The sequence below is a fragment of the Choloepus didactylus genome, chromosome 6 (assembly GCF_015220235.1).
Source record: "Choloepus didactylus isolate mChoDid1 chromosome 6, mChoDid1.pri, whole genome shotgun sequence".
NCBI lineage: Eukaryota > Metazoa > Chordata > Mammalia > Pilosa > Megalonychidae > Choloepus > Choloepus didactylus.
The window spans coordinates 3,162,784-3,176,633 of NC_051312.1; the positions used below are offsets into that span (position 1 = coordinate 3,162,784).

Here is a 13,850-nt window from a genome sequence, read left to right on the forward strand (position 1 = left end):
CTGAGGCAAGGCCACCCGCACCCGGGTCCCTCCCTTCAGCACCTGTGACGTGCCAGCCTGGCTGCAGAGGCTTCTGGGGGGGTGGGGTGGGACACATGCCAAGCCAGGGGAGATTCAGGTGTGCACTTCTACCTGCTTCCATTCCTTGAGCCCCTCCAGGGTGCTGGGCCTCTCTCAACTGCCGACACGGTCAGGGCCCAATTGGGTACAGTGGCGGGGGTCCCCTTGTCGTGGAGGGCAGGGGGAAGGGATCTGCGTGGCTGCGGCCTGGGGCAGGGTGGCATTAGGAGGGAAGGACGGACAGGTGCCCAGTGCGGGCTGGGCAGTGGGTTGGCAGGATCCTGGAGTTCCTGAGTAGCTGGGAGAGGCGGGTGTATAGGGCAGGGCACGGGGGGCCGGGGCTCCACAGAGGGGTCTCCTCAAGGCCCCGCAGCCCAGACAGCGCTGCCCCCTGCCGAGCCCCCGCCCTGCGTCCCTGGCACAGAAGAGGCCCCAGGCCTCCTTGCTGAGCGGCCGAGAACCAGACCTGGGATGGACCCACACACCCAGGAAGCCGGCCTTGGGGGGAGATGAGTGACCCCGAGTCACGAGGGAGGAGTGGGGCCTGGGGTGGGGCTGAGGAGGAGGAGCCAGAGGCAGAGGTCACCCCGGAGAGCAGAGAGGCTGAGGGACATGGTGCCTAAAAGCGTCCCTTGGGTCCGGGCAGAGCGGACGTTCGATCACCAAGAGTGGCCTGTCCCTCCCACGGCTGCCACACTGGGCCTTCCTCCTCCTGGGCGTGGGCTGCCTGCTGCAGAGGCCCTGTGCCCATCCTGTGCATCCTGGGGATAGCTGCCTGGTGACGCAGGCTGGGGGCACAGGGCCTCTGTCACCATGCCCGGGGCCAGGCCAGGCTCCCTGCGAGCAGGGGCACTGGGCTTCTGAGCCCCCAGTCCTGTCCTGGGGGTGTGAGGAGCCGCCGCAGCCCCTGCCCACCGAGGGCCGGAGGAGAGGGGGTGCTGGCCATGGCTAGGGTGGGGTGTGGGCTGCCCGGGGTCTGACGGGCCTCTCCGGTGCCCAGGCAGACCTGCGGCCAGTGTGTTTGACCTGAAGGCCATCAGCCGGCTGCTGCTGCTGCCAGGTGTCCTGCCCGTGTTTCTCATCAAGGTGGTCTCCGGCTTCCCCTCAGGTGAGCCCAGGCCCGCCCCGGGGTCCAGAGTTCCAGGCCACAGGGACAGGGGTCTGCGTGGAGGGACTTGTGCCCTCCTGGGCCCTGGGCCTTGTGCGCCAAGCCTGGTTCCTCTCCAGGCCTTGACTGAGCCATCAGGTCGGCCCCAGAGTGGGAGCAGCCCACGGTGGCACAGGTGGGGAGCAAGACACCAAAACCAGGGGCTCCCCCTTCCCTCCGGCCCCTCCGAAGGTGTCGCTGCCTCAGAAGGAGAGGGCTCCCCCGAGCCCCGGTTACTCCCGCTCCGTGGGCAGCCTCTGCTTTCCAAGTCCTCCCGGGACACCTGAGAGAGGGGGGACTGTGGGCTGGGCTCAACGCAGACACCCCGAACCCAATTGCCCAGGCCCCTGTGGAGGGGCTCAGTGCCCAGGCCCCCTCCTCCAGCCGAGGGCCCGGCTGACCACGGCCCAGCCCAGGCATGGGGTGACCCTGTCCGTCGGAAACCCTGCCTGGCCACCTCCACAGGGACGCCTGGGACGGGCAGAGATCAGTGGGGCGGCCGTGCGAGCACCCTCGGGTGCTTCGTGCTGCTGCCCAAGAGCTGAAGCCTCTGCTGGCAGAAAGTTCCGCCACCTGCGCCCCGAGAGCTCTGGCTGCCCACCTGCCCAGCGGCCACCCAGGCCCGCTCTCTTGGTGGCAAGGACAGGACCGAGCCACTCTCTTGGGTCAAACAAAGGCCTGCGTGGATTGTAAAACCTGGAGGGCCGTGGCGGGTGTGGGGTCGGGTCTCCCTGCGTGGGCAGCGCTGGGACCCCCTGTGGCCATCCTCAGGGGCCCTGGGCTCCGGCCACTTTGTCCCTGGGGCTCCTTCTGGATCCTTGTGGCTCACGGTCCACAGCTTAGCACCCCAAGGAAAGATACTCCCTGTGTCGGGGCTGTCCTGGGGGACAGGGAGGAGGGGCACAGCCGCCAGGTGACCCCTGCCCCCCCAGGGCTCTTCATGATCATGTTCTCCATCATCTCCATGGATTTCTTCCGGCTGGAGGCTGCCCAGGCTGGCTACCTCATGTCCTACTTCGGGGTCCTCCAGATGGTGAGTGGGTGCCCTGGGGGGGAGGGGGGTCTCCAGGTGTGGACCCCCACTCTGCCGGGGAGCGTCTGCACCTGTGGCTCCGGGGCCTTCCCTGGCTCCCTCCCTGCCTGGAGTGTCCCCAGCTGGTCCTCCCGCAGCGTCCCCATCCCGGGCAGGCGCTGCCCCCACCCAGCTGTGCGGCCGAGGGGGCCACGGGCCTCCCCACCCCACCCCCGCCTCGCATCCCCTGGACCATGCCCAGGCGACTCTGCACCCCAGCTCGCCCCCAGCCCCCACTGCCTTCTCTCCACTGCCGTGGCCACCACCCTTGTTCTTTGGCCTCCCCTGCAGCCTCTGACTGTCCCCTCCAGCCCCTCACTGTCCCCTGCGCCCCTCGCTGTCCCTTGTGCCCTTCACTGTCTCCTTCAGCTCCTCACTGTCCCCTCCGGCCCCTCACTGTCTCCTCCGGCCCCGTGCTGTCCCCTGTGCCCCTCGCTGTCCCCTGTGGCCTTTCACTGTCCCCTCCAGCCCCTCACTGTCACCTGCGCCCCTCGCTGTCCCCTGTGCCCTTCACTGTCTTCTTCAGCCCCTCACTGTCCCCTGCGCCCCTCGCTGTCCCCTCCAGACCCTCACTGTCCCCTCCAGCCCCTCACTGTCTCCTTCAGCCCCTCGCTGTCCCCTCTGGCCCCTCACTGTCTCCTCCGGCCCCGTGCTGTCCCCTGTGCCCCTCGCTGTCCCCTGTGGCCTTTCACTGTCCCCTCCAGCCCCTCACTGTCCCCTCCGGCCCCGTGCTGTCCCCTGTGCCCCTCGCCGTCCCCTGCGGCCCTTCACCATCCCCTCCAGCCCCACACTGTCTCCTCTGGCCCCTCACTGTCCCCAGTGGACCCTCACTGTCCCGTGACCCCCTCCCCTGCCCTGCTCCTCTCAGCGTGCAGTGGTCTCCTCCCTGAAGCACCCTCCTGCAGACCCTAGCTCCCACCCACTCCACCTCCATCCACAGACGCGCTCTCCCATCCCCTTCCCTTTCTCCTTAGCTGAGCCCCCTGCACCCACCCAGGCTCCAGGCTCCGGGCGCATCTGCCTGGCTGCCCCTGTGCTGTCACTTCCTAGGAAGCTGGTCCTGGACCCCTGGGCGAGGCCCTTCCTTCCCTTACCCGTCCCGTGACGCACGAGGCGCCTGCCTGCTGGGTGGGGCCTGTGAGCCCCGAGCCCGGCCCTGACGGGTCTCAGACCTGTCGTCTCCTGAGGCTGTCCAAGGGCTGGGGGGCTCCGGCGGGGCCTGGGGGACACCCAGCCCGATCACGCCCCAGGTACCAGAGCTATCATGGGATGGGCCACCACGAGGAATCCAGCATGCCTGCAGGGCTCCCCGGGACCCCAAGAAGGCTGCTGAGTGGGGTCGGGGGCTTGGGGAGGCTGGGGGCGGGTAGGTGGCGAGATCACACAGCACGTGAGCAGCCAAGTCGAAATTCGCACCCAGGACAGCTCAGCTCCAGAGACCAGCTGTTTCCAGGGCTTCCTGGGGCCAGGCTGCACGCTCTCCCGTCACACATGAGGGGAGGCTGGGGTCGGGGATGCCGGGGACACCTGTGTGGGGGACTTCAGTGTGGTGGGGTCCCTGATAGGGGAGCACAGTCAAGATGGGTTTCCTGGAGGTGGTGGCCCCAAACTCTGCCTGGAGTTCCATCTGAGAGGAGAGCTGGGGCCAAGGGACGGTCACATGATGGAGGCGGGTGCACCCTGGGCCTCCATCTACGGCACACCGGGGGTCCCAGGTCCACGAGGGGACCCCTGGGCACCGGCAGAGGGTGAGGCTGGGAGGGGGAGCAGACCTATGGCAGGGTGGAAAACGCACAGCCAGCCGGACTGCAGCCGGTGTCCAGCCCCCTCAGAGTCTCGGGGTCCCCTCAGGATGGGGCACGGCTGATAGGGCCGGGGTCAGCGGTGCAGGGGCCCCTGCGAGGGCCGCACGTGAGCGAGAGGCCGTGGCGGTGGCGGAGCCGTGGCTGGGGGCTGCGGGGGGCGGTGGCAGCTCGGGGGTCAGTGAGCGCCCTCCAGGCCCCCAGCACCAGCTCCCAGCCCCCGGCCCACCCTGACCGCCCCGTCCCCCCGCGCAGCAGGGACAGGTGGTGCCGGCGACAGCCGGGGCGCAGGAGGGGCTATTCTGGGGCCCGTGGGAGGACGGGCCTGGTGCCCGCTCGGGAAGCACACGGCGTGCCGGGGCGTCCGACACCTCAGGGCCGCCTGCTGCCCGCGCCTCGGCCCCTGCTGCTAAAATAGCCGCTCCTGGGGGTGGGATGGACAGGATAAGCAGGAAAAAACAAAACAGTAATAAAACCCCGGGGTGAGCAGACCCCGGAGCTCCATCCCGGCCTGGGCTCCTCTGGAGCTGCACAAACCCGAGACCAGGCCCAAAGCCTGGGACCGTCGGGGACGGACACGGGAGCCCCCGGCCTCCCCCGAGCGGGGCTGGGGGTATCTGTGTGTCCTGCTTGTGGCAGGCCAGGGGCTCCCGCGTCTGCAGGGAACGGGGACCACCAGCGAGGGCCTGGGGCGGGGAGCTGGCCCGGGCTGGGGGGACACAGGAAGGAGCTGGGATGAGTATGGGAAGGGGTGTGGGGGGTGGCCAGCCTCGGGGGGGCAGCTGAGGCCCGAGCCGTGTCCAGGTGGATGGGGGGTGTTGAGGCTGGGTTTGGGGTCTGCAGAAAGAGACCCCTGAAGCCTCTGGTGTGAGCTCGTCTCTGCCCCCACCCAGAGCGGGGGTGGTCTGTAGGGGTCCCTGGAGGGGACACAGGGACCTGAGAACGGCAGGAGGTGCTAGTTTAGGGGACAGGGGTCTGTCCATGGGAGACGGAGGTGAGGGAGCCATGGGGACCCCAGGAGTGGGAGCTGCCCGTGCAGAGGCCCTGGGGAGGGACACGGAGCCCGGGATACCAGGCTTTGAGGACATGGGTCCCGGGCTGGGTGGGGGGCAGTGGGGATGGAGCAGAGGCCACGAGCTGCCGCCCTCCCTGTGCCCTGTCGCCCTCCTCGCCGCCCCACAGGCCCGTGGGGGACACGCCGCCCTGGCTTCTGGGCTCAGCCCCTCCACATCCGTCTGCACCTTTCCCTGACCCCGCAGTCGCCCTAGGTTACAGGTGAGGATGCGCCGAGGCTCGGAGGGGGAAGCACCTGGCTCTGTGGGGACCAAGACAGGCGGCGGGCAGGCTGGGCTGCCCCCAAGAGGACAGAGCCCCCCCCAGGCCTTCTCGGGGTCTCAGTTCCCACACTCTCTTGGGGAGATGCGCAGAGAACTGGGCGCAAGGCCAGGGTCAGGGGTTCCCCTGGGGTTGGCGGGTGACGGGAAGGCGAGGGGCCGTGTCCAGGGGTGACCATCCAGCTGGGCCTAGCGAGGGGCAGGAAGGGGCCAGTGGGGGCGAGTGCACCCTGTCACCCTCAGGGTGTGATCCCCGCTCAGGCCTGGCCGCCCTGTTGGGGCGAGAGGGGGGCTTCCCTGTGGGCAGATGCATCTCATGGCATTAGGACATGGCAGGGGCCAGTGGGCCTCCAGCCCCGACTGCGGGTCACCTCCGTGCCCAGGGCTGTGGGGCAGGGGGTGCCGCCTGGGGAGACCGCAGAGGAGGGCACGGGGCTCGGGTCCGGCAGAGGTGGGCAGCGGCCCCCCCTGCACCCCCGCGGCTTGCCTGGCAGGGGTCTTGATGGAGCAGCACCACCACGGCCCTGGGCCCAGCTCCCCGGCCCCCGCCCTGCCAGCGGGCCCCACACCGGGGAGTCCGGCCATGTCCCCAGCCGCTTCCACCTCACGACGGGGGCTCTGCCAGATGCAGGGGGCTTTACTGTTAAGCTCGCCCTATGGGGGCTGTGGCCATGGCCCCTGCCGTTGCTAAGTTAAGGGGACATTGGGAAGTGGCACCGGGCCCCAGGACAGTGGCCTCGCTGACCGTGCGAGTGGCCGAGGCCTGGGCGTCGCCGTCCACGGTGCTGCCGTCTCCTCTCGGGTGATGCGCGCCCCGGGAGACTTGTCGGATGTGCTTCCCTTTAGAAATTAGAGAAGGAGGGAAGGTGGTGCCGTGTGACAACAGGACTTTGTCCCAGGGCCTGTGGCCACTTTCCCTGGGCCGGGCAGGAAGCGGGGAGCAGTCCGGCCGGTTCTGCCGGTCAGGCCTGACCCCGCCACCCCCGGCCGCCGCCCTGGGCCCCGCTCCCCGCTCCCGGCCACCCCAGCCCGGCGTCCCGCCCCGGGCACTTCCTGCCTGGAGGAGGCGGAGGCCGCAGGGGACGGCCAGGCCTGGGAGCTGCCCCGGGCAGGAGCCCGCTGAGGCTGAGTCACACCGGACCTCCGGCCCCTGTGGTCGCCCCGGCATCGGCCCTGCACCCCCTCCCTGGGAGGAGCCGGCAGACAGGGGCACCCAGTGGCCATGCCAGGGGCTCCCGTAACCCTGGGCCTCCACTGCCGTGGGGAGGGTGAGGAAGACCCCGACTAAGGGGTCACGGCCACTCCCTGCCTCTGGGGGTGAGGGCTGGGGCCTGGCGTCCACCCCCTCGGGCTGCCCCCAACCAGCTCTGTGGCCTTGGCTAGTGATCTCAGCCCCCTGAGGCTCAGTTTAGCCAGTTGTCAACAAGATGGTGGTCCTCTGGGGGGCCGTGAGGACACGGGCTGCTGATGGTGCCTGGGCGGTGGCCTGCCAGGGCCCCCCGGGCTCCCCATGCACCCAGCTCGCCCCACCTGGCCAGGGGCACCGAAGAGAGGACTGAGGAAGCCTGGGGGACTGGTGGGGGATGGGCCCATGGGGGCTGGGTGGCTTTTCAGGGGTCCACAGGGAGGTTTTTCAAATGCCTTCCCCACCTCCTGGACGGGCAGAGAAACCACCATTCTTTGATTCAAATGGGATTAATTCTAATCTGAAATTAAAGTGATGAGATGATGGGGGTGTTCAGATTTGGCCCGAGTGATTGGCTGTGTATACATGTGGCCTGTGTGTGTTTGCACACGTGTGCATACATGTGTGTGTGAGGCCCCAGCTGGCCCCATCCTCCCAGGGACGACGAGCTGCCGTGGGTGCCGTGGACAGGCGGGCGGCTCCGGGGCTGGCCTGGGGCACCTGCTGTGCCAAGGGATCCCCCCACAGCCAGACTCGCCCTCTCCGCGCCCACCCTGCCCTCCCCCGTCACCCACCCCTGCCTCCCTGCCCCCGCCCGCGCCCACCCTGCCCCCCCACCCTCTCAGGTCATCCAGGGCCTGGTCATCGGGTGGCTGAGCAGCCGCTTCTCGGAGGGGGCCCTGCTGCGTGCCAGCGTGCTGGTCTTCAGCCTCGTGGGCCTGGCCATGGTGAGTCCTCGCCCCCTCCACCTTCCCAGCCACACAGTGGGGGCTGTGACCTGCGGAGAGGACCCCAGGCCTGGCCTGACACGGCCCCCCTGTCCCCTGCCCGCCGTGCCAGGCGCTGATGTCCAGCACCTTCCACTTCTGCCTGCTGGTGCCCGGCCTGGTGTTCAGCCTGTGCACCATGAACGTGGTCACCGACAGCATGCTGGCCAAGGCTGTGCCCGCCTCGGACACCGGTGAGTGCCACCCCCCGGGGACGGGGGCCTGGGACACCCCGGCACGCCTCGCTGGGAATCTGCCGATGGTGCCGGGGTCTGAGTGAGCGGGGAGGGATGAGGCCAGGGCGGTGGGCAGCAAGGGTCCCAGGTGGGAGCTCTGCCCCCCACCTGGCCCAGCCCAGGGGAGAAGGAAGGAGGGCTTCCTAGAGGGGGTGTTTGGCTGGGCTTGGAATTTCATGGAGAAGGATGGTCCAGGTTGCAGATCTCCACATGGCTGAGCCGGGAGGGCTTCCTGGGGGAGGTGGGGCTGGTGCTTTGGAGAGGCAGGAGGAGGGAGAAGGGAGGACGGGCTGGCAGCGGGGAGGGCCCTGGAAGCCCAAGGCGGAGCCGTGCCCAGGCCCGTGCCAGAGGCACCACCCTCAGCTTGGCAGGAGCGGGGAGCCGGCTCCCAGCGCAGCCTGGGAACCCGAGGCTGGGAGGGGGCGGTAATTGTCCCGGTGTCTGCGGGGCCGTGGGTGGGGGCGAGGCTGCTCTTAAACTGCCCCCACGCTGCGCCCTGGCCGGGGGGCCTCCTCACCAGCGCCAGGTTCCAGCCGACCGGCCCGGAGCTTTCCGATTCCCAGAGAGCCTGGAAGCCGGGGCCCTCGGGAGCTGGGGGCAGGACAGGGAGTCCCGCTGTTGCTCTTTGTGCCCCCCCCCCCACTCCAGCCAGGACCCCCCACAAGGCCGGGCCTGTGTCCTGCTCAGTGTGTGCCCACCCTGTGCCCACCTGCGATGGGATGCCCGGCAGACCCGGAGTGGGCTCGTTCCCACTGGGGCGGGGGAGCAGCAGGGGGAGGGGTCCCTTGGGTGCTCCCCGGAGCCCTCCTGGAGGCTCCACCTGGTCTGGGGGGCAGCAGGGGAGGGGCCGTGGGGAGGACCTGGGGTGTCCAAGGGCCGCCTTGAACCCCGGCCCCAGCAATCCCCTGGGCAGTCACCAGCCCTGCCCCGGCTGGGCAGCCCCCCGCTGTGACTCCCACCCACAGCTGGCTGGGGCCCCTGGGAAACAGCCGAAGAGGGCAGGTGCACCCACGCCAGGGGTGGGGGCAGGTGGCAGCCAGGGGGACGGCTCCCAGCCCGTAGCTCCCAGGCCACCTCCCTTGGCAGGCTGGCAGGGCGCGGCCTCCGCCATGCCCTCCAGCCCCGGTTCCCAGGCTCCTCCTGCCCTCAGGAGCTGCTGGGGAGGGGGCGCGCCTGGCCAGCCCCCCTTGGGAGCATGAGGGCGTGTAGCAAGTGAGGGGTCGTCAGCGGGACAGCCCCCCAGGGTCCAGGGAAGCAGATGTGGGTTTTACTCCAAAGCCGATGGGGATCCCCTGGGGGTTAGGGGCAGCGCGTGGCTGAGCTGGGGGGTGGTTCTCCGCATATTTCCCCAGGGTGGGCCGTGGGGGGTGGGACCATCGGGGGGGTGCAGCAGTGTTCAGGGGAGCCCTGCTGTGGGACCACCCCGGCCTGACCGCCCTGCCCCCACAGGCACCATGCTGGGGCTCTCTGCCTCGGTGCAGCCGCTCACCCGCACCCTGGGGCCCTCCCTGGGCGGCCTCTTGTACCGCAGCTTCGGCGTCGCTGTCTTCGGCCACGTGCAGTTCGCCGTCAACTTCCTGGTCCTCCTGGCGCTCTGGAGGCGGCCTCTGCCCCGGAAGAGTGTCAAAGTCCAGTGAGCACAGTCCCAGGGCACCGCCTGCCAATAAACTCCCTCGGGACCTCTTCCAGCCTGGTTTCCAGAGTCTCCCACGCGGGCGGCCGAGGGCAGGGAACCCCGGGGGCACTGGAGGGCTTCCTGGAGGAGGGGGCCTGGGTTTGTCCAAGATGGTGGGAGCTGAGCCCAGCCCTGAGTCACCATCCAACCGCCAGGTGCCCACCGCCACAGCCACTCCTGCCACCAAGCGCCCCGGCTCGCCCCAAGATGCCAGGTGTGCTCTGCCCACCCGCGTCCCCAGCATCTCTGAGCACCCTGCCTGCACACCCCACAGGGTCCTCGGCCACAGGTCCCACCCCCACAGGCTTCTGTCCAACGCAGGAAACTCAGAATTCCATCATCCCCAACCGGAAGGGGCCGCAGAACACTGAGATCCGTCGGCCTTCCTGGCCCGAGAGCTCAGGCCAGACCCTGCTGCCTTGAACACCACTGGGGACGGGAGTCTCACCTCCTGACTTTGGTCGTTTGTTCAGATGAGAAACGGTACATGAAAGGTCATCAGGGTGGGGCATGGAGTGGGGGTCCCAGGGGGTCCAGCCAGTGGAAGTTTCGCCTAAAGGGGGATCCTAGCCCTGCCCCTGGGTGCCAGGCCATGGCTGTTCTTTTCTACTTTGGAGGGACCCCTCTCCCATTGCCTTCACAGTGTTGTCTGGGAGAAAATTTCTTTTTCTCCCAGACTCAGCACCCAGGAGTCCTGTGGGACGCCCAGCAAAGGGACAGCCCCTCTGTGCCCCTTCTCTGGCCCGTTGGGACCCACTAGGCCTGTAACAGCTCCCTCCCCCCACCCCGGGTGCCCAATTTCAGCCCTTCACCCCCAGCCTCTGCCCTCCCCGAGCCTGAAGCGAAGGCCCCTCGCTGTGCTGGGAGCCGGCCCTGCTCATTTCTAACCCCCCTGGCTTGTCACCAGCCTGCCTTGTCCCTGTCTCGGGCCAGGGGCTGGCAGGCTTTCAGGGCCTCTCCACCCAGCTTCACGGTCCTGGGACACTCAGAGGCTCAGTCCGTCCGTCCTCCTTGCGGCCCCCTGCCCCGGGTCACTGGCCGGGAGGGTCTGGTGGCTCAAGTGCCCGGTGCTGCCTCACCCAGCCCGGGGTGGGGCCAGCAGGCAGCCAGAAGTGCTGCGAGACAGGTGGCACGAGTGGGTGAGGGGACAGCAGGGGGGTCACCTCTCCACCCTGGGGCGGCAGCAGCTCAGACCCGGAGGAGGCTGCACTGGGCTGGGTTGGGGAGCTGGTGAGTCACAGTCCCCAGAGGACAGGCCACCAGCCCTGCCCTCCCCATGCCACACCCCTGGAGCGGAAGTCAGCCCCAGCCAAACCCTGGGGCACTTGCCAGCCTCCGGACCCTGGGAGGGGGGTGCAGACTGGGCGCCGACAGGTGGCACTCCATGTTCATCCAAGTGCGTTCCCTCCAGACTCGCACAAGAAGGGGGCCAGTGACAGGCCCCTTGGGCCTGGGCTGAGGGCGTCCCCGGCTCTCACTGTCTTCTCCCCCACAATCCCCCACCCCCCCAGCAGAAAACTCACTGTGCCACACCAGCTGGTAGAAAAGAACAATTCAAGTCATTTATTTGGAATGGACACGTTGATGCAAAAACAAAATATTAAGGCAGAACCTTTGACGACAAATAACCAGTGAAATAAATAGGTAGATAGTCCAATAATTTAAGGGCCCGCACAGCGGGCGAGTCTCCGCGGAAAGGACCCCTGGGCGGCTGCCGGGAGGGTCCGGCCCTGGCTTAGCCCGCGTCGTGTTCAGCGGGGACGGGGTGTCGCCTGGCTCCCGCCGTCCCGGGCGCCCCTGGGTTCCCGCCGGGCGTGACCAGGCGGCCGCGTCGGGCCCCGACTCTTCCCGTCTCTGGTTCCTGCGGGGGGAGGGGAGAGCTCTGGGCGCTGCGCCGGAGTCCGGGACGCAGCGGGTCGGGGCGCGGTCTGGGGTCCCCGAGTCCCCCCTGCACCCCCCGAAAGCACTTCCGAGGATGGCAGGACCTCCCCGCCAGCGTCCGGGGTCGACTCGGCTTCCCCCGGGTCCGCGGCACTCACCGGCGGCGGCTCAGGGCGCGCGGGCCGTGCGCTCGTCGGGGGGCGCATCGGGCGCGGGGCGCGGCTGGCGGCTGCGGAAGTCCTGCAGGGCGCGGCGGTTCTGGAAGTCGATGAGCGCCAGCGTGATGGCCGCGCTCCAGCAGCTCTCGCCCGCGCAGCGGAAGTCGATCTCCTTGCGGTCGGTGGTGACGATGGTGAAGTAGACGTACTTGCCGGTGCGCTCCACGCAGTCCACCTTGAGGATGGAGTGGAAGCGCAGCTCCTTGGGCCGCGCGCCGGGGCCCGCGGGGAAGAGGCTCAGGCGGTCGGGGGTGAGCACCCCGCGCTTCTTCTTCCACAGCTGGAAGAGGCTGTCGCTGCGCTTCTCCAGCTCGCCCTCGCGCAGCACCTCGCCCGGGGTCTTCATGGCGGGCGGCGCGGGGCAGGGCGCGCGGGGGACGGCGGCACCAGCTCTGAGTCCCCGCGGCCCGGAGCCGCCTTATGTAGCCCCGGCGGGCCGGCCCTGACCCCGCCCTCGGCCCCGCCCCCTTCGCCCCCACCCCCGCCCGCCCCGCCCCGTCCCTGCCCTCCCCCCCGCCCGGCTGTCCCCGGCTTCCGGGCGGCCGCACCCTGGCCCCGGGGGCGCCCTGGTTCGCCCCCCAGCTCCCTCCCCGCGGCCCGTGCCCCTCTTGCCGCTCCGACGCCCCCGTCACCATCCAGCCTGGGGGAGACCCGTGCCCCTCGCCCCGACGCCGCTCCTCCTGGTTGCGAGGCCGGCCCTGCGCAGGAATGCGCTGCGAGCGGCCCTGCCCGGGGTGACTCACCGCCGGGAGCCCGAGGAAGCGCCCGGGGAGGCGAGACGGCAGGGCCCAGACCACCCCCCTTCCAGGCGCCCCGAAACCCGGGCCTGCAGCTCCGCCCCCTTGGTCCCCACGCCGCGCCTGGAGGGCCCTGTCCCCTTCCCCCTGCGCCCCGGAGGGCCTCGACTGCCGCCTCTGTCAAACGGGCCGCCGCAGTCCGGTGCCGCCTCAGGTGACCGCGGCCAGTGCTTAGGACGGTCCCGGGCGGTGCTCGGTCCACGTGGCCCCAACCCCCGCCCCAGGGATCCGCCTCCCCCTGGGCCCTCGCGGCGGCCGGTTCTGGGGTCGGACCCCTCCGAGGCGCCCCTCCTCCGCCGGCCCTCCGGGTCAGAGTCCGGGGCGCCCCAGCCGGGCCGACGGCGCTGAGTCACGGCCCCACAGCGGCCGCGGCTGCTCTATCTGCCCTTTTCCCCCAGAGGGTTCGGCAGGAGCAGGAAGAGAAAGCGGCTGCTCCTGGGCCCCACCCGGCAGCACCCCCTCCCAGCTGTGGCTGGTGGCACCCCAGTCCTGGAGCCGCCAGGGCAGGGGTGCCCCAGGGAGAGCCAGGAAGGGCCCGGGTCCCCGGCGGGGGGGAGACCCAACCAAACCGGCTAGAAAATCTGCAGAACCCAGTGTCAGGGGGCAACGCAGGGCCCCTCATTCAAAATGATTCCGGATGTCGGGATGGTGGCCCCGGGTGTTAGACCAGGGGCCTTGCTGAGCGCGGGGCTCTGGGCGCTCGCAGGGACCCAGGCCCATGGTGCCGGCCCTGGCTGGGTGACCTCCAGCCTCCAGAGCACAGCCCGGGGCCCTGGCCAACCTGTGCCGATGGGGTCTGGGCGGTCCCCACCCGAGAGGCCGGGGGGACCGGAGGGGTGGTCTCTGGGCAGGCAGACAATGGAGATGGGCTTTGGCCAGGATTGTGGCCTGGCCTGCCGGGGGAAGGAGGCGCACTGGCGGGGGCCACCGGCTCTCCTAGGGGAGTGGGGCTCTCACAGGCTGTGCAGGGAGGGGGAAGGGAGGGAGCAGGCCGGGGGCGGGGCCAGATGCAGGGTGGGGGGTGGGGAGGGAGAGTTCCCCTTCGGAGACCTTCCCAGCACAGAGTGGGCACTGAAGAGTGGTGAGTTCCCCATCGCCACAGGTATCCCAGCAGGTGCTTGACCGAGTGGAGGGGATTCCAGGGGCCGAGTGGGTGAGAGGATGAGAGGGTGCGAGCTTGGGGGAGGGCCGGATGCTCGGTCCTGTGTCCACTGGGGCTTCTGGGCCTCTGGGTGACTCTCTGGGATGTGGTCGTGGGAGGAGGGACGGGGCTCTGTCGCCCCCAGCGGGGCTTGTCCAGGTGAACGCAAATCCAAAAGGAAAGCGGTTATCTCTGGGGCAAAAAGCTAAGGAGACGGGGGTCCGGGTTGGGAGAGGCCCCTTTCCTTAGAGCGTTTGCTTTGGAAACCCCGTCCTTGTGAATTTTCTCCGCCCTCGGAGATGTCTGCAAGTCTTT

General features: G+C 69.5%; 2 protein-coding genes across 2 annotated transcripts in view; one reads left to right on the forward strand and one right to left on the reverse strand.

Moving 5' to 3' along the window:
* The window catches only part of SLC22A18 (solute carrier family 22 member 18), a 10,628-nt gene extending 1,117 nt beyond the window's left edge, over window positions 1-9,511 (forward strand). Inside the window, exons 2-6 of the mRNA XM_037839413.1 lie at window positions 953-1,168; window positions 2,140-2,240; window positions 7,447-7,548; window positions 7,661-7,781; window positions 9,273-9,511. Of these exons, the coding sequence (XP_037695341.1) occupies window positions 953-1,168; window positions 2,140-2,240; window positions 7,447-7,548; window positions 7,661-7,781; window positions 9,273-9,460 (728 nt within the window). The 3' untranslated portion in view covers window positions 9,461-9,511. The remainder of the gene's footprint in view (window positions 1-952; window positions 1,169-2,139; window positions 2,241-7,446; window positions 7,549-7,660; window positions 7,782-9,272) is intronic.
* A 1,524-nt stretch (window positions 9,512-11,035) lies between these two features.
* PHLDA2 (pleckstrin homology like domain family A member 2) lies at window positions 11,036-12,014 on the reverse strand. The gene is made up of 2 exons (XM_037839363.1): window positions 11,538-12,014; window positions 11,036-11,359 (listed from the first exon to the last, which is right to left on the reverse strand). The coding sequence occupies exon 1, from the start codon at window positions 11,941-11,943 to the stop codon at window positions 11,548-11,550; it is 396 nt and encodes a 131-aa protein (XP_037695291.1). The 5' UTR covers window positions 11,944-12,014; the 3' UTR covers window positions 11,036-11,359; window positions 11,538-11,547.
* Between the last annotated feature and the right edge of the window lie 1,836 nt (window positions 12,015-13,850).

Coding starts and splice junctions, on each gene's coding strand:
- PHLDA2 (XM_037839363.1), bottom strand. CDS start 11,943: ATGAAGACCCCGGGCGAGGTGCTGCGCGAGGGCGAGCTGGAGAAGCGC.